This window comes from Haliaeetus albicilla, chromosome 8 (assembly GCF_947461875.1).
Source record: "Haliaeetus albicilla chromosome 8, bHalAlb1.1, whole genome shotgun sequence".
Taxonomy (NCBI): domain Eukaryota; kingdom Metazoa; phylum Chordata; class Aves; order Accipitriformes; family Accipitridae; genus Haliaeetus; species Haliaeetus albicilla.
Window position 1 is genome coordinate 43,816,210 of NC_091490.1, and position 19,372 is coordinate 43,835,581.

The window sequence follows — 19,372 nt, forward strand, 5'->3', positions numbered from 1 at the left end:
TTGTGTTTCTAATCCAAATGTACTTCTCTTTATTCAAACCAGGGGTAATCACTGGTTAGTGCAAAATGCACCTAAACCTTTTGCCTGAGGGAAATCTACATCTTAACAAGGCCTCCGTTAACCCCTAATGAAATCCACAGAGGATTTGAAAGCGTTTGAAGCACAGATCTAACACTGCGCTTCATAAGTGACTCTGTGCGTCAACAAGTCTGCACCTGCCTTGTTACCAGTTCTATACCATCAGGTAACAAAAGCAAAATACACTCAGTAGATTTCTTTTAACTCCCAGAGTTTCTGAACCATCCACCCCACCACTAATGTCAGGAGTAAGGGGGTTGCAGCTTACCCTCACTTCCAACAGTGCTAACGGAAACCCTGTTTTAAATTAAAAAATAAGCCAGCATACATAGTAGAAAATTTCTCTTAAAAATTTCACAATCTGTAAATGTATATATTTTTTTCTTTTAAACATAAAAGTTTACAATATACGGTAAAACAAAGGCTCAGGAAAAATAATTTCAAAAAAAAGAAACCTGAAGTTTTGAATTAAAGCTGAAGACATTTTTAAAACCCTGTAGTTTGAACCAGTGACATTTTCTTTATTTGTGCTGATGGGTTAGAGAAAGGAAAATATTTAAAAACTGCAGTCCAAACACCCACAGCTTTGCCTTCAGAAGCCATCTTCCCCCACCCCCCAAAAAAAATGTTGTTAGGTTTTTCTTCCATCAAGTATGTGATTGTCACAAGTTCAGAAGTCTGGGATTCCTGGGTTCAGCTGGTACCAGACATCCCTGTGTGGACAGAATTCCCTGATTGCCAGCCCACGCTAGCGCCTGTAGGGGTGAAATCCTTGCACGTTATGGTTCTGTCCTCGTCCAAAACCACTTCCTCCTGCAGGTGGGCCACTTGATGGTTGCACCGAGGGGCCTCCATAGGGAGGGGGTTGCTGGCTGGGATCAGAGAAACCTTGTCCAAAACCACTCAAGTCTTGTCCATACCCTGGGGAGAAGTGGAAAAAGGCAGCCGGGTTAGCTTCCAGTATCATCCACACGCACAACAGAGGCGCAAATTCAAAACCTGGTGCCGCTCCCTCCCCGCATGCACGGCCTCAGGAGCTAACACCTCGGTCTAACATTTTAAGATAAGCAGCTGCTTTCAGTTCTTGCAATTATTTACCTTCTATACAGAAGAAATAGGCAAAAAGCAGAACTGAATAGGTAAGCAGAAATGGTAGTTTTCACTTTTAGAGGTAATCCTACCCAGGCTGGTAGTTAAAACTATCATATTACGGCTGTTCAGAAACTTGAAGTGGCTTGCAGGTTTGCTGTCAGCTTATTCTGAATATTTTTATTTTGTTTTAGGTTGTTTTTTTTATTGGCTAAAAACTAGTACTGTCAGGTTCAGCAGAGATGAAGATGTAGCAAGGAAGTTTTTCCTGAAATCTCACAGCTATCATACTGCAGCACCTCACACTGACCGCACAGTTATTAGAACTCAGGCTTCATACAGTCAGCTTCACCATCTTCCCTGGACAGTCAAAAAAATTCCTTCGTGGAAAAGACACACTGGAGAAGACAATCTTAAATTCCCTTTCAAAAAACAAGAGCGCCGCTGCCCAAATATTTATTTTAATTAACTAATCAGCCTCTCTTTCAAGGAATACTCAATAGAAAAAAAGGTAAATTGAAACATGAGGGGGCAAAGTTGGCAAAACGGAATCCAGAAGGTTGTGACTACTGCACCCATTATGTACTTTATATAATGGAACCCTTGGTCCAAAGTTGCCCTTAGAAAGAACATCCCTCCCCGAAAACTCACTGCATGGGCAGGCTGAAGTGTATTTGTTGCAAGTTCAAAAAACAAAGCTCCATTTCAAAACCTGACACCCTACTGCTACTGCAGATGGTGGTGAATACTTCTAACCTAGCTAAAGCGAAGCAGCAGTCAGTAAGCAACTATAAAATCCTTCTCCCAAGTCCCCTACACCACCAACTGCATCCTAGTTCAGTTTTAAGCCTGAATGGGTACTGTGTCTCAACTGAACTTTACGCTAATGCATGCTGCAAGTTAACATTTATCTTGCTCTTCCTCAATCTGAGGAACTAAACACTTCTCCTCTCCTGCCACACTGTCCTTCTGCCTACTCAGTGAGACTGTGACCACCACTCTGCAACATAATCCATGCCAAAGACCAGATTCAGAGTAGGTTTGGAGTAAGCAGAATTTGGGGATAGGGAAAAAGGGTGAAGACGAAAGGCTTGCTGGAATTCTTGCTGCCAACATGTAAGACAACTAGATGCAAATTAAGAACACTGAGAAACTGAGAAATTTAATAAGAGTTCCCATAATTAAATACGACTCTTAATCATAATAGTGGCATCAGTGCAAGCCTCTGCTATGAAAGATGGTATTAAGAATCCTAATTACTCAGTACATTTCTGCAGTTCTGCTTCTCTCTATGCAGGCTTAAAGCAGGTTTAACTCTCTTAATCCAAAACAAAGTCCTTAGCATGTCTTCAGTATTTCAATTTCAAGCTCTGCCTGTCTCTCAGGACTTGCTACCACTAATGAGCATTAAAACACAACTATCACAGGCCTCTATTAGCAAAAAATGCTAATCCAGTCATTTTTTCAGACGGAGATAAGCAGGCAACCAAAAATACAATTTGATTGTTTGCCAAGGGGTGAGGCTCAGAGTGGGGAAAAAAAAATAAAATCAGAAGTTATTCTCACTGTACACTGCAGTGTTAAGAGCATTAAGTGGTGGAAACCACAGTTCTCAATTTGTTTATCACGAAGGAAACCTACAGCATAAACCTGAACAGCCAGACATTTAAGTACATATTGTCTTCCCCCTGCTTTCTTAATTCCTGCTGCAGCTCTCGGTTTGTACCAGCACCTCACAGTGGAACATACAGTTCACCTGCCATTTCACAGGGCTCTGCTCTCTAAGGGAGCTGTGCCAACCATGACAGTTTTACTGTCTTAAGAACCTGAGCTTAGTTCGATTACACAGGATAAAGCCTCGCCAGTGCAGCAGCTTGGGAAGCAAACAGCATCATCATTCATACTTCAGTCATGAGTTTTCACTTCAGCCAGCTAATGAACATAGAGAATTGTATTGCCCTTACTCACAAAAGTAAACATTTGAGCCACAATGCTCCCCCCCACCCTCTTGAAAGAGACCCTGCAAGAAACACAAGTTAATTTCCCAAACGCAGATATATCAAGAGCATTGGTTGTAAATAGGCACCACCTACCTAGGTTTCTCACTGCTCAGCCTGACCATAAGAGTGTAAACAAAGTATTGGCGCGTAGCCTGAAGGGTCTTGAGAATAGGTACCCAGCCCTAGTAAGAAATGAGGAGACCAGGGTGACGAACCCCAAGAGAGCCCTGTACAGAGATAATTTTTCAGGGTGAGGGAGACACACCCGTGTTAGTGTTTAATTTACTCGTGTTTACATTCATCCTAGCTGTAAACATAGCAGCATATAAGATGCTGTCAAGCTAGGACAAATCTTAAAATGCCACAATGATTAGATAACTCAGTGCCTCTTTAAAGCCCATAAGCTTTACGCATTTATGTAAATACATGCAGATCAGCTAGACTGCCTATTGTACAGCAATGCTGCTAACTAATTTGCGATCACATGAAGTGCTGAAGCTCTTTAAAAAAGTTTAAAAGATTTTACACATAGCTTTATGAACAGGTGGGTGATTCTGCAGTACTGTAGCATATTAAATACCTCTATCCCTGTTAGAACTTGTACTCATAACACCTTTCAGGCTAGAAAAGCACTCTTGATTTGAGAGACTAACTGCAGTTGCGGTTTAAACAACTAAACTCCTTAGCCTTCTTCCTCAAAATGCAGTACTACACACCTCTTCCTCCCTCCTCCCTGCCCACCCAGCACTCTGAAGAGACTAACTGAGAACACCTGAAATATTTCACTGGCAAAGAGGCTTCCCAGAATATACAAGAGGCAAGTGGTACCATACACACCAAATACTGGAATCCCCCCTTCCCACTTTTTCACAATGTTGGAAAACATTCTTCCTAAACTCCCAACACATCCGAAATATTGGCTGCCCACTGAATATAAATGACTGTGCACAGATTTATACTTTATTTAGTAGGGTCCACCCCCCGTAAAAAAGAGTCTGCAGAGAGACAAGTTCTGGCAAGACAAGAAGAACTTCCTCTTGAGTCACAAGGGCAAAGCTATCTATGAAAGTAACTGTGTTTATAACAAACAAATTGAAAAACATTTCAAATTCATCAACATGAGAACATACACTTGCTTTAGAAACACATCTGAAAGGCTAATCTTCCTTCAGAGCCCATTTTACATTTTTGGAACTTCAAATATCTATTTAAGTAACTTTACAAAGTGTTCATTTCATAACAGTTTCTGCAGGCACTTCAAATGAAGCAGGCAGGCACTAACACACATGGAGAACTTGTTCAAGGAGGGAACAGTCTTAATCCATGGGCCTACTGCATGCAAAAAGTTCACTTCAGAAAGAAAAAATGACCAATTACAATCCCTTAAAAAACAAAAAAAAGCAGTATGCCACAAACAGCTCTTTGGAGAACACTGCTCAAAAATAGGGCTGAGTGGAAAAGCAAGGTGAGAACTTCCTCTCAGCTTCCACAGGGAGGAGCAGAAATTTTACTCAGGAGCACAAGCACTTGTCTAGCTTTTTTTTTTTTTTTTTTTTTCTCTGTAGTACTGTCTGCCTGCCTTAAAACTTGTTGTATCAATGTCTTCTATCAGCTATCTGAAACAGTTACCTATTTAGCACAATTAAGCTTTACACACTTGTGACAGAACTAGAACTTGAGATAGACAGGGAAGGAATAGGGGGAAGGGAGGAAAAGGCACACAGCTTGGATTCTTATACCCTGTACTGCTTGCCTCTCGATGCTATTCTTACTCTTGAAGTCTACTCTCCAATCTGACCAAAGTCAGTTACACAAAAAAGTTGACTACAAGCTCCATGAAGCTCTTGGAGAAAAAGTTTTAGCTACAGATTCAGGGAGAGTGCAAATCAGTAACTTATCCTAGCAGTACACAAGTCTCTGAAGACTATTTCACAGCATACAAGCAATGTTTTAGATTTGATTAAGAAAATACCCTCTGGCTAGAATGCTGAATGATTTAAGGATCACTTGAGAGCTGGTGGCTGGCATTCCCGCCCGGGAGAGAAGTGCCTTCAGTGTTAGCAAACTGTTTCTGAACACTGACTTTCTACCCAAGTATAAAAGAAAAGCAGGAAGGGGAGAAAGATCAAGCTGAGTTTATTTTATATGCAGTTACTTACCAAACTGACTATAAGGGAATTCTGGCTGAGCAGTTGGGGGTTTGCTCATGTCCTGAGTTGCCTGAGATGGTGGTGGTGGTGGTGGAAAAGCTAGTGGTGTTGCCCCTGGAGTGGCAGGTGGAGGGGGTACTCCAGGTGGGGCAAACTGGTCAGGTGGAGGAGGTGGAGCACCATAACCAAAACCTGAAACACAAGGAAAGTACAATACATGTGAAAAGACACAGGTAAACACCACCCTGACTTCTTGCTTGGCTTTAAAGTATGATATATTTCTTTTAAAAATACTTAGAAGTCTATTGAAACCAAAGCGTTACCTTGAGCTGGCCATACAGTAATTCACTCCTACACTCTGGCAGCCACTGCGGCTGAAAGACCCCAACAACAAACCTTCTAACATGAAAATCTCACCCCAAAGGAAGACTGCAGCCACATCAGCAACCAGCAAAGAGAAAGTGATAAAGCAGAACCAGGGACCAAACTCTGTGTGCTCACATGCACACAGGAGAGACGTGAGAAGGAAGCCATGTTATTAAACATCTTAGGAAGGGAAAAAAAATCCCAAACAAACGGTTTCTTCATAGCAGAACAAGCAACTCTAGATAACTGGGTGCTATTTTCCAGCTTCTTTTTTAAACCAGGTTTGTGACTAGACTTTTCAAAAGGTGGCCTGAGGGGGTAGGTACTAAAATCCTATTTACATTTCCAATGCCAGTTGCGACCTTAATTCCTTAAGCTTCTCCAAAAATCCCAGTCTGTGTCTAGCCCAGGTCACCGCACAGTAATCTCTAACTTTTCTCTCAGATGTCATAATAGGGGTACACAACAAACCTAAACTCATTTAGCAACACAGATGTAAACTAGAGAACATAAATGATTGCTGCACCCAAGAAAAAAGTAACCCAACTCACTGGCAAAAATACTTATATAGTTAATTATAGCTCAGAATATACAATCTAGGCAAAACATCTAAGGCTAGGTGAAACCTAGGGGAAAAAAATCCAAGTCCAGAGAAAGATGAGCAAAAGCTGAAGACTGAATTTGGTGATAGACTGTATCCAAACTCCTGTAGGTCACTTACTAAATGGTGGAGGGGTGCCATAGCCCTGTGGAAATCCTTGTGGAGGTGGGAATCCTCCAGGAGGTGTAGAGACTATGTATGAGGTAAATGGTGGTGGTGGTGGAGGAGCTCCTCTTCCTGGAGGAGGTGGTCCATATCCACCTAGAAAATTAAGAGAAACCAAAAACTAAAGCAGTTTAATAATGAAGAGCTGCTGCTTAAGTCAGCAACCTCTAGATGGGGTAAAGCTGTTTGATAGATTTCAGACACACTCTCAGCCTTCTATGAATTCTTACTTTGGGAAATATTTGTCCTCCAAGTATCCCTACTGTAAGTAATTGCAGCTGAGAATGTAATTCCTTGATAACAAATTAGCGTGGTTGGCAACAGCAGGATGTATGTCAGCTCCCATTACTGATTTGGTAAGAATACACTATCTTCTCCTTCGTTCTTTCAGGACAAATTCAATCAAGCTTTTAAATGTAGGTTAAATACTACAGAAATCCACAAATCACTGTGAATTCTTAAAGAAACTACACCCTCGCTCAGTAGGATTTTTTCTTTTAAAATCGGTCCCATATAACATACTTACCAATTGCCTGTCCAGCTGGCACCCACATCCCTAAAACAGAACAAAAAAAGCAACTTATACATGCACTGAAGCTGTATACTATGAAACAGGAATGATTTAAAAGAAAGTTGATCTTGCTCTGGGCTCTGGAATAGACATGGTATCCTCCCAGTGTCCCTTACAGATCTATTTTTATGGTCCAAGAAATAGTCTTGGACTATTTCTGAATATGCAATTCTGAAAAGACTCTGAATCATTCAGCAAATAATGCATAGAACAGAGCAGTCCCCAAACTCAAATTAGATGGAGCGTTCAAGAGCTGCAAGCATACCAAGTGCAAGAAACTATACTGGTATAAAGAACAAAAGCACTGAGAATCACAGCAGAATACACATCCAAAGCATTTTTAATATATTACCAGGTTTATTCTAGTTATTTTTGAAGTTTTTGAACCATAAAAACATTATCATCTGCATTCGTTGCAGCATTAAGATTGAAAGATAAATGCATTTATGTTTTACATTAATCTTTCCAGTGGATCAGATATCATCTTCTCTACAAATAACCACACTGAAAATAATCTAGTTTCTCAATTTGCGCAGTTGCAGATTAGCACATCTGTGCAGGATGTCAAAGCCTCAGCTGCAGCTTTCAAGTTAATAAGCACCATGGGGAAACAAGCAATCCCTCCACTGAGGTATCATCTATTGTAGCAATAGATGAAGCAGTGACACTCCCTTTAGCCCCCCAGGTGAAAATTTCTCATATATCAGAGCAAGCAAGTTCTGTTCTGTCAAATGCAACTCAATTATACCACCGTATTTCTCCATAAGTTATCAAAACTGTCTTTGGATGAACTCAGCATATTTATCCTGTCTACAAAATCTTGTGGGGGTTATAGCCATCAAACCCAACACATGCCTGCTCTCCTTTCAGCCCTGAAGGGTTCAAGCTGAATCAAGAAAATTATATGCAGTAAGAGCTCCCCTGCACCACTGCTAGCCCCATAGCTGCTTGTTATTTTTCCAGGCTACATTAAGCAATAAAATCTAAAGACAAGACCATCTGTTTTTCTCTCATCCCTTTCAAATTTTACTTATAACTTCCTTTGAAACTGCCTCATCCTTGAAAACCTGTATTTCAACAAAATTTTTCATTAGGGTCTCACGCAGGCCACAATCCCACAGCTGGAGACACAACTTGAGCCGTTGAGCTTTCTCAACACCTTCTCCGCATTACTGAAAACCGTGCCGATTCTATGCGGGGAGAGGCAGAACCAAACAGAACAGGTGAAGCACCGCCTTGGACACACGCTAGACTTGGCACAACCCTATGAAACAAAGTTTTTTGGGAAAAGAAGCGAAGGAACAATCTCAACAGACTTGGGAAGGACTGATGTGTGCAATTTTAGTTCTGCTATCAATAATCCAGCAGAGCAATAGCATTGATAAACCTGGGAATACTGTCATTTGGCAGAAAACGAAATTACCAGCAAGCTGTAAAGGCAAGACTCTTGCAACAGTGACTCCAAGAAAACTAAAGCAGTACCTTGAGGGCCATATCCTTGTTGCCAAGTCGGAGGGGGCTGACCTGCCCAGCCATTGGCAGCACTTGGCATGATCCTGCTTCCCCACTGACTGGCACTCGGTGGCCCTGGAGTTTGGCTTTTGCTATCACGAGGTTCTGCGCGTTTCACCTCCACCTAAACAAACAGAGTCACCATTTAGGAGAGATGGTGCAGGTTAATATACCCCCCTTCCCTTCACACACACCCTTAATTACACTTAAGACTACACTTAGCATCTTATGACTTATGTCTAAATACTTAATTATTAAACTTAAGGCCAGTAATTTAAAATGTTTCTCAGGTACAATATATATGATGGTAAGACATTACAAGTCCTACTATTGAGGTATTTCAAGTAAAACACATCCTACAAATCACTGAGGTTTCATCATAGTACAGTATTCATTGGCTTTAATCTTAAAACAGCAGTACCCTCTTACAACGGCTCTTCACTTAAAAAAGCATAATCTTAAATTATTTATATACTAATTTAACATTTAAGGCAGGCATTACAAAGATGACATTTTCAGTAAAACAAAAAGAACTTTGAGTAAAGAGTATGCTCTGAAAAAGGGTACTAATGCTTTAACCATTCAAACATGTTTGGGGTTCATTTGAAAGTTACAGTTTAAACCCACCCCATCTAACTACAATTTCAGCTCTGCTCATACCTGAGAAACACACATTTGTTTGTTTGGTTTTTTTGTTTGTTTGTTTTTAAACTTAGATTTTATTTAAATGTCTAATGGAAGATAAAGACTTACCTTCCCCAGGCTAACGCTTAAAGAATCTCAATTAACTCAAACAATGTCAGAGGGAATGGATGTGATAAGAGAATCTTACATTACATCTAACAAAAAAGTAAACAAACATGCAAGTAATAAAAATGGACAGTTGAGTCAATAAGAAGCAAATCTTCATACTGTGTTAAGTCAGTAACAAAAGCCCTCCTGTTTTTAAAATTAGTAAGCCACAGTGCTTAACTTATTTTATTCAAAGATAAAATGTCCTAGTGTTCCAAGCCATCGAATAAGTGCATTTGACCTACTTAAAATAAGCTGCACATTCAATATAAACCTCTCAAAAAAATCCAGTTTCTGATTTAATGAAACACTCTCAGCACTCATGCATGCTGAATTAAAGTCTTTTTTATTTTATGATTAATTTTAATGGGTGCCAGAGTACAAAGAAAATAAATCTCAATCATCAATGGGCCTGAGTAGTATGGAAAATAAAGTATTCAGAATTCTTCCTGCCATGTCTTAAAAACCATTCATGTCAGAGAACAAACAGGAAACAGGCACAAGGCAAGGACAAAGCCCCCCGCCCCCACCCCACTGCAGATGCCCCAAGGACATTAGACATGACAGTAACCAAATCTCTGTCAGCTGAAGGCCCTTCCAGAGAGGAACCAAGGGAATTTTTCAAAGGACTCAAATTAATGAGTCTTAACACATTTGCCTTGAGGGAATTCAGTTACTGCTTACAAAAGCAGAGTCCTTCTTGCAATTTTAATTTTTTTTCCTTTCAACAACATATGGATTCATTTCAGCAATACCTTTTTAATTACCAAAAAGAAAGAGATACCATTTTTAAAGTAGGCATTATTAGTCAATGAAGAGAGCGGAGTATCTGGAGTTCATTAATCTATGTGGAAGAATTCCATTAATTTTTCAGTGCACATTTGGAAGCAGTGAACTGCCAAACTGAGGACTGAAAAATCCCTGTGCAATATTCTTAGCACTGAGGTTAAAATTCTACACCTGCCTAAAGCCCAGTTCACACCAAAAAATGAGGCATCTCCATTGCTCCTAGCTGAAAAGACTCTGTGTATTTCTGCTTTTTATGTCATTGAAAGGAGAAAAAAAAAGGGGGGGGGGGGGGGCAAAAATAGATTATTTCATTTTGGTACTGAGATTGTTTGGGAAACAACAGAGAACTCTGAATTAGCACTGACGTATACTGAAAGCCAGCAGCATAAAAGGCGACATTTCGAAGGCTCAGACAGGGTTCTCCGTACTTTCCCAGAACCATGACAGCATATGTACTATCCTTTGTTCCTATTTATATCTAGCATGCTGCTTCATGATATGACCTCTCATTTAAGTGGTTCATGTAAGTTTAAGGCAATTCCAAGGAAAAAAATCAGAGGATGTACATAGGATATAGATAATTCTTACACATACCAATGTAAATTTACTGCTGTCAGTGCATCTGCTTGCAAATGGGAGTGCTCAACTGCTCACAAGAGGAAAATACTAGTAATCAAGAACATACACTAGTGTTCTTGATTACACAAGCACATTTCTTCATTTGCTTCATTTCCATTATTAGGAAATCAGCCCACCCCTCAACCCCAAAACAAGTTCACAGGAATAAAAAGCATTATATACTGCATAATTACCAAAATTCCACTGATTCACAAGAATATATCCCCTGCTAGCTAAATAAATGCTTATGAAATATCAGCACATAGAGACTTTAAAAGACAATCCAAAAATTATACAATGCAGTAATTTAAGGAAAGTGACAAGTGTTCTTGTGTTTCCTTGAAATCTACTCACTCTAAGGTTAGCAGTTTTAACACTTACTTTAAAAACTGTGCATATACTGTAAAGCTGCAAGGACTTTAAATTTACCAGAATTTCCTGTGGTTATTTTTTCTTTAAGAAGTTATTATTTTCTCTGTCTAAAACTTGGGTGTCCTGCAACAATTCACTTTGCTTTTAGTTTTTTCCACAGGTACAAGCATGTTCCTTGCTGAGTAACATCAAAGCAAGCCTAAAAAATTCCTCCCTATCAAACATCCATTTGCTGACAACACAGTATGAAGATGAAACAACCAGAGGTCACTTAACTGCATTGTGGTTAAATACTATATAGAGTACGTGGGTTTGTATCAAAGTTTCACAGTAAGTGACCCAATTTTTTAAAAAACCAATCCTTCACGATGTTTTTTTCTTTTTCTTTTTAAGTTTTAAGATTATATAAAGTAGATTGTCTCAGACCACCTCAAAATTTGAGTATCAAATACACATCTGAAGGAGTGGTATCTTAAACCAAGCCTTGAGCAACTCAGATTTCATTGGGATTCTGATTTTCAAACAGCTGGAAACAACTAACTTCTATCCTTGCACCTAAGCAGCGCTCAAAACAAAGGTAGTCATCATCAGTTCATCCCAATGTAAGCTATGCTCAGCCAGAGCAACCCCCCAGGTCTGTAAGCACAAGGCCTTACCCAAAACAAAACAGCCCACAGCCGAAGTTCTCAGGCTTTCAAGATCTGTCTTTTCTACGGGCTAAGCCACAAGCTAACTGCCTTTCTTGCCCGTTTAAGCAAACTCAGAAGACTTTCCCCACCTTCATGGATAAAGCCTCGAATTTGGACTTACATGTTGTCCCACCTAAATGAATCAATTAAGTTTTATTCACCAGTGAAATTGCTAGTTGCCCAAGACTTGGTTCTTTCTTAAGGTAAAATAAAACTACAACTACACACTTTTTTGCCCATGATGTCGTGAAAATGCATGTTGACAGCCTGGTCCACTGATTGTTCGTCCTCGAAAGTAATAAATCCAAAACCTAGCCAACGACGAAGAGTGAATCAAGGTAGCAGGGTGTTGTGACACAAAACAGGATGATGAACAGTATTAGGGGCGGACCAAGGGTTCAAGCAGGGGTTTCAGATAACCGAGACTTGTGTTAAATTTTCAAAAGAAGTCAATCCAAGAAAATGGCAATGGATACTTCCTGTAGTTAGGCAATTAATGCCTCATCTTGGTTTCACACATGCAACTTACAAACTGAGCTTGTTAACTATCTTTTGATTTCATTCCTAACCCACCTACCAGGAAATGGAAAAAAGTGCTATATAGTCATAAATATAACTGTGCCACATGATTAAAAACAAAATACTTGTGGGACAGCAGATTAAAGCCAAGCAACTTTGCTGCTCCTATCTTTGATTCAGACTAGGTTCCCAGGGAAAACCTATTATGTCCCTGTTCCCCAAAGCTGCAAAGCAACTACCTCCCGTCCCTCATCCCATCTTCCAATTAGGGAATATTTTCCATGGAAAATAAGAAAGTTGTCTTTGAAATGTAGCTGTTAAAGCATGAAAAATTTTACCACTCCATGGATGAATGAGAAGCTTCAGAAACTAACAACCTAGATCAGAGGTTCTCAAGTTTTCCACACCTTAGAAAAAGCACATAATAGACATTACTCCTTCCAAACACAGCAACCCCTGCCAACTTGCTTATATAGAAAGCGATACTTGCCGTTACATCCCTTAATCTATTTTACTTCTTTTATTTCCTGCTGCTTTTCTCTTGAAAATCTATGCAATACTTTTCAGTCCCTCTTTTTGCCCAAGACATTGCTACTAACTGCTCCAGATCCCCAAGGGTGGCTCATTCCCTTTTATCTGATGACCATAGCCCTCAATGGCGGCAGCTAAGCTGAATCCAGCAGCTTTTAAAAAGGTTGCGGGGGAGTGCCTGATGCCTGTAGAAGATGCTGGAAAAGAGGCAAAGCCCCAGGACTAAGTCGCTTTTTGAGGTCATGCTTTGAGAACCACTGCACTTAGGTTGTAGCTGCTGATACTGCCGAGAGAGTGGCAAAAGAGTGGTTAATTTCACAGAACACGGAGGCTGGTTCATGCCATCAACCACTCACTGCTGGTGTAACAACCAAATCCCAGGAAAGGTAAGAACACATGCAGTACATAAATTGTGCCATTCTTTAGATTAGCTAAGGTAGAGCAATAAAAATTAGAAAGAAAAACGAGGTGCGGCATCAAAAGCACATGGAACATGGATGCATTTCTGCTTTTCTGAAACCCAAGATTTCCCCCTTGGTTTGCATTTTGCTTTGCAGCTAGTGCTGACAGCAGCCATATATTGCTCTAAAGCGTTAAACAGAAATACAGTATCTATAACAGTTAGTGTCTCTCTAAGCTTATCCAACTGGGTTGGGTAAGCCCAAAGAGGCCTATTGTAGAGAAAGTTTATATATAAAAAAATACACAAAGATACAGGCCAAAATAGATTCCAGCAGGTCAAATTCTGCTGTCAGCAACAAGAGCAAAAGACATCACTAAAATAAACTTAAAATAAAAAGGAAAAAACTTAGCATTTCCCACACACAAGAGACTGGCAGTATAAACGAAGTTTTGTTGACCTGTGATGAAAGCAGCCTCAAAATTGAGAGCAGCATTTCATCACAATATATTTGTCTGAGGTTAACTAGCAATCTAAGTATTAGAGCCAAAAGAAAAGTATTTGTATTTAAATCACACATTTAGTATTACAGCCTTTATCTAAAAAGACATGGGAAAGAATAATGATGGATACCCATCTACATATGAAGGTTGCTTGTTTAACTTGATTCCAAGAAGACCAAAGGAGAGGAACAGATCGTGGTATGGGGATGGGGTTTGGAGGGGGAGAAGGAAGGAGAGTAAGAGGTTATTGAGGAAGCCAGTAAAGGGGTGGGGGTGGGGTGGGTTAATAAAAAAAAAAAGGATTTAAAAGGGTCAAACACCACAAGATAAGGAACAGTGAAGAAATCAGAGTACAATACACAGCAAAATTCCAACAACATGAGATTTTAAATACAGTAAAAGTGATGAGGTCTAACATGCAGTAGCTTTATTTTTTGAAGGACAGGACTTTATTGAAGACTAGAGAAACTAACTGCATTTAGCAGGAATCCAAGTGGACTACAGAACAGAGCAATGATGCTGGTTTGCAGCCAAGGGGAAGAAGAGAACAAATGCAGCAAGAACCTGTAAATTACTTCACAGTTGTTGGTTTAGCCAAGAATAGAAAGCATGAGAAGCAGAGACTGCAACAAAGCCACTGTTTCTTTTAAGATGTAACGAGGCTGGCTGTGCTTATACTTGGGACTCTGAAAAGAATTTTGATGAAAGCACTGCTTGCAGGAGAGCTAACAGAAGTAGGTAGGGACTGCAAGTAAGCAAAGATGACTTGGATACTTGAAGACACACAGCCAGCTCCTCAAGGGCATCACTGTAGCTCTGACACTAACTGAGAATCTGGTTCCCAGTATTCTTGTGAGACGCTAAAGGTAGATGAATGCTACAGGGATTAGTAACAGGGATCATTTTTCCCTCCTCCTACCAGCAAACTAGTAAAATGACATGCAGTAAGGGATCTGTTCAAAATGCAAGTATGGTAAAGTTAATGGAAGAAGGCAAAATTCAGAATGGTATGAGTGGAAGATGGCAGTGAATTGGCCTTTTAAATTTTTAAAATATAAGTCATTTAGGTATTACATTAAAAGGACAAGTGTATAGACTAAGTAGCACTCTGTGCAACAGAATACAGATCAGAAAGAGAAGGCAAGAGAAAAATGTGTTCTGGGATGCACGACCAGGAATACCAAATACAAACTATGAGGAATTTTTCCTAGCACACCCCCAGGGACTAACAAGGCCATTTTTGGAGATGACAGTTAGTTACCACACTACATAAAAGAATGTAACAGAACAAAAATGAAAGCAAGAGCAACACGATTCAAGAACACTGTTTAAGAAGTCAGATCAATTAAGGGAGAAAGTATTCTGCAGTACATCTGCACAATGGATGGAGACAGACAGGTTTTCAAACCTGTGCACATCTGTCACTTCTGCTTTAAGCTACTACCTAGTAAGTGGACTCGAAGACTTTTTTTTTTTTTTTAGTATAGCTTTAAGCAGAGAAGCCATTAATTGAGACCAGGATTAATCCAGACCAGGCATGATGTTTTAGTACCTTTTGCTCAGAGGCTGCAAGGCTGGGATTAAATATTACAAAGACATAGAAGATACAATAATTACTGAAATATTTCAGAACTTCAGCCACAAATTCTATTCAGATGCCCGTATCTTTGTCTCCACTGCCTCCTCTATTTAAAATCAAACGCTCTAGAGCATTTAAATCGATGAATTTATGTTCTGCTTAAATAAAAGGTATCTGTTGAAAGAAGATTAAGATAGCTAAAGCAAGAAAACAAAAAAACAAATATATTGAAACTTCGTTTACACTCCAATAAAAGACAAAGCCCGTCCCTCCTCTGACTGTGGAACTGGCCTGTACCTCTGTGATAAATTATCACCTAGAGAGAAGAAATCTAAAGAGATATCGTTAATCACAGTCAAACAATTCACAGAGAGAAAAGAAAAAAAAAAAAAAAAAGAACTTACTTAACATTACCATACTTTACTATGAAACACTTAAATATGTCACTAAGGATGTATGTCTAAATTAAAAATAAAACTAAGACTTAACAGCTTAATAAATATGAAGTGAAGAATATATTTCTTAATAATGAGTCAGAAGAGAAATGAAAGTTCAGATGGCAAACTATTCTCTAGCATGTAGAACATGCTACAAGGTGGTCAGTGCAACTAAGCTTTACATATTTAAAATATTGCCTCTTAATTGTCAAACAGATGACAGATGCAATGGAAAGTGGATGACATGAAACTTGCTTCATATTTTGACCAAAGGTTACCAACTTGATTAAATAGTCTAGTGAAACTTCCAGTTCTTTTTTTTTTTTTTTTTTTTTTTTTTTAAAAAAGCCATCTAGCATACAGGGATTATACATCCCAATCAAAATATATATCTATTTTTCAGAATTATTTTCTGTAGTTTAAGAAGTGTTTTTCTTTAAGTGAAGCCATTTAACCAAAACAAAAAGCATATAATGGATGGATTCTGTTCTAATCTCATGTTCAGAAGTACTCTGAACTGGAGTATCCGCCCCATGCAACTACAGACATCAACATACCTTTCATGTGGAACAGGAGGAAAGTCTTTTTTTTTTTTTTTCCCCCCCAATAGTACCTTAAGCCACAGGAGCGGCTCGAGAATCAAATTTCATTCAACTAAAAAACTAGCAAAAAAACCCATAAATGAACATGAAACATCTGACTTTAAATGCACAGATACCAACTAAAGCTGTAGATGAAGAGTCTAGACTTGAAGTGATATTTGTCCAGTGAATTATTCTTTTTCCTGAGGCAACATAGAAAAAAAAAAGTCTACCTTTTCTGATGGTGTGAAATAGTTTGCCATCTGACTATAGGAGAGTATGAAGAAATTTCAAGGACAAACTAGATCAGCCTTTACCTCGGGGCCTCTGTTTCTCTGCGTCATAGATCATTACAACTTCAGTGACCTGGAAGAGAGAAGGGAAATTCTACTAACTGTGCTACCAGGGGAGTGTTATAAACAGTTACTACAGGCTGGTTTCCCGCACTCTATCCACAAAGCACAATTAAATGCTCGATGTAGCCATCAATACCAGGCTGTCCTAGCACAGTGCAAACAAATTGGCAATATTGCTCTATGGCAGTTTAAGAAAAGCCTGAGTTCATCTGTTCTGAAAAGCTGCTACATCGTGGCTTTTTAAGGTCTCATCAGGCTTAAGATTTTAATCTAGCATTAAGGTAGCTACACTGTTTATACCCACACTATAGCCTATAAAAAAACTCAAAGGTTTCTGTTTTTCAACATACTATTCATCAGTGTGGCTTCTTAAAAGATTACTTTTTCCATTTTTAAACATTTTCACTCTCAACATGAAAAGCAGCTTTAACTCCAAACACATTTAAGAATTTGCATGACTTCTCTGAATTACTTACTTGAATATCAGTGTGGCACAGAGTACCAATTATAAATTGATGCTTTAAATAGCATTACAAAAAACCCCTAAGTTATGGATGGTCAGTGTCAGTGTGATTTTAACTTAAAAAAGGGAGAAAACAGAAAATGCAAGCTGTTCAAAGGCTTCGAGATTTTTTTCAGAATAAGCACCACTGAGCACTACAATTTAAACAAAACCAGCGGTGTAATGTTTACGTCAAAGGCAATATTAAAACAGCTGAAAGGAACTGCCTTTAAATTTCTCAGATGCAGAAAAGCGGTCACAAAACGTGTATGATCTCATGGAATCACATCTTCGCCTTCAAGTCAATCTTAGGATATTTTTTACTAGAAATCCCTGAATTTGCTTAAAATCTGATGCAAATTCACCTTTTACTTACAGCTAGAAAACATACTTTTCAATTTATTACACCATATACACTGACTTGAATATATACTACTGGGTGCTAACAGCTAAGATTTATCCCCATTCGGGGATTATGCCATGTGACAGTGCCAGATTTTCTCCCCACTGGTCCATTTGGATCCCCCTTCTTCACACTGGTCTTATTTACCAAGCAATTACCATGTCTAAGAACTAGTGCCTGCTTTTGTCTCTTCACTCTGTGGCCACAAAACATACATATATAAGAGCTTCTACTTCTCCAAAGATAACTCATTAAGAATGCTACACAGACTCCCCAATTTCTATACTATTGTTAAAGTTCTACTACTTACTTTTAAAGGCACTTACACTTAATGGCTGTTGCCTTCTATATTTGGTGGAACATAACCCTGTATCTCCCAAGCCATCCAGAGGTCAGAATTGGAAAGCCAAAAGTCTGTGAGGAAGAGCCTTTAGAAATTATGCTCCACAGCTGTGGAACATGCTCCCCCATTTTTATTTACAAGTCTACTGCAGCCTTTCAAACTAAAGAAACAGTTGTTAGCCATTGCCTTTTATATTTTTTTTTTAAATTATCTTAATCAAATTTTAAATACAGTACTGTTGATAAACTTAGCCACTTGAGAAAGAATCAACAAATCCTTTGCTGCCACTAAGAAGAGATCTTAGAGAAAGGTGATTAAAAGTATCAAAAGAACACACTAAATGCCACTCAAAGATGGCAAGTTCACATCCACTGGCACAGTCTTGAATTTAACTCAGGCAATCTAAGTTTCTCAGACTTATTCACAGCTGAATTTAGTAACTTAGTTCAATAGTTTACCATCTTAAAGGAGCAACAACAGTTGGGATAAATGGTAATTAAAACTAAATAGAAAAACAACCCCCAAATCAGAAGATATAGTTGTTTCAGTCTGAGGTTACAAACTGAATTAAAAACAGGTGCATAACATGAGTACCAGTTTGTCTCTAGAATGGAGGTTCTAGGGACAACAGAACTCAGCTGATGATTTGAAAGCCACTACTGCTGCCAAAATAATGGCAGGAGACTCCAAAATTTAACCTATCTGTACATGTAGTCGAAGACAGGGATCTTAGACATAAGCTCACTGAAGTACTTGCTGTTCCCCCCTCAAAAAAAATTCAACAAAAATTTTTTAATTGCCGAGCTGTAAGTTATCAATTTAAAAGAGAAAAAATTACTCTTAAGCCAGCTCAACTCAGGAGTTTTTGCAAGAAGGGAACAGAATAATGCACCAGGTACACTTAAACAAGAGGAGACAGAAGCAGCAAAGTAAGTTACATATCAGAGCAATAGATTTTGACAAACAGCAAGATACGTTTCAAGATGATGAACGTTTACTACAGTTTATCACAAAATGCTTCAATATGTCCCTACAGCAGTTTGTCTAAATTAATCCAAAATTTGACAGCTTGACAAAAATCTGAGAAAAGGCAGTGGGGAGGGAAAGCATCTTGCAACCAACTGATAACTGCCATCATGCTGAATGACTCACCACTCCGAATTTCTTGAAGTATTCCCTGAGCTCTGTCTCGCCACAGTTATGAGGAATCCCACCAACAAAAATTTTATTTGATTTATTGTTATCACTCCTGGATCCTTTCTGCTAAATCAAGGAGGAAAAAAATCAGTCAGAAGGACAATAAAGTTGGCTACTTCTAGTGTTTTACACTTAAACGTGAACAATGATCTCTTGCAGGTTGAGGGGGAGCCATCTCCAGGCTTGAAGTCTCACAGTCATTAAAGTGACACTACTGCATGTTCAGAGC

At 39.0% G+C, this 19,372-nt stretch overlaps 1 protein-coding gene across 7 annotated transcripts in view; it reads right to left on the reverse strand.

Moving 5' to 3' along the window:
* The window catches only part of DAZAP1 (DAZ associated protein 1), a 27,261-nt gene continuing 7,889 nt past the window's right edge, over positions 1-19,372 (reverse strand). Inside the window, exons 5-13 of one of the 7 annotated variants that reach the window (XM_069790574.1) lie at positions 19,099-19,209; positions 16,660-16,708; positions 12,021-12,103; positions 8,503-8,656; positions 6,976-7,005; positions 6,405-6,545; positions 5,327-5,509; positions 3,261-3,349; positions 831-999 (exon numbers count right to left, since the gene is read on the reverse strand). In XM_069790574.1, coding sequence (XP_069646675.1) covers positions 3,270-3,349; positions 5,327-5,509; positions 6,405-6,545; positions 6,976-7,005; positions 8,503-8,656; positions 12,021-12,103; positions 16,660-16,708; positions 19,099-19,209 — 831 coding nt within the window. In that variant the 3' untranslated portion in view covers positions 831-999; positions 3,261-3,269. Of the gene's footprint in view, positions 1,000-3,260; positions 3,395-5,326; positions 5,510-6,404; positions 6,546-6,975; positions 7,006-8,502; positions 8,657-12,020; positions 12,104-16,659; positions 16,709-17,929; positions 18,018-19,098; positions 19,210-19,372 lie in introns of those variants that run through there. The other 6 variants (XM_069790573.1, XM_069790572.1, XM_069790570.1 and 3 more) reach the window with 6 other exon arrangements.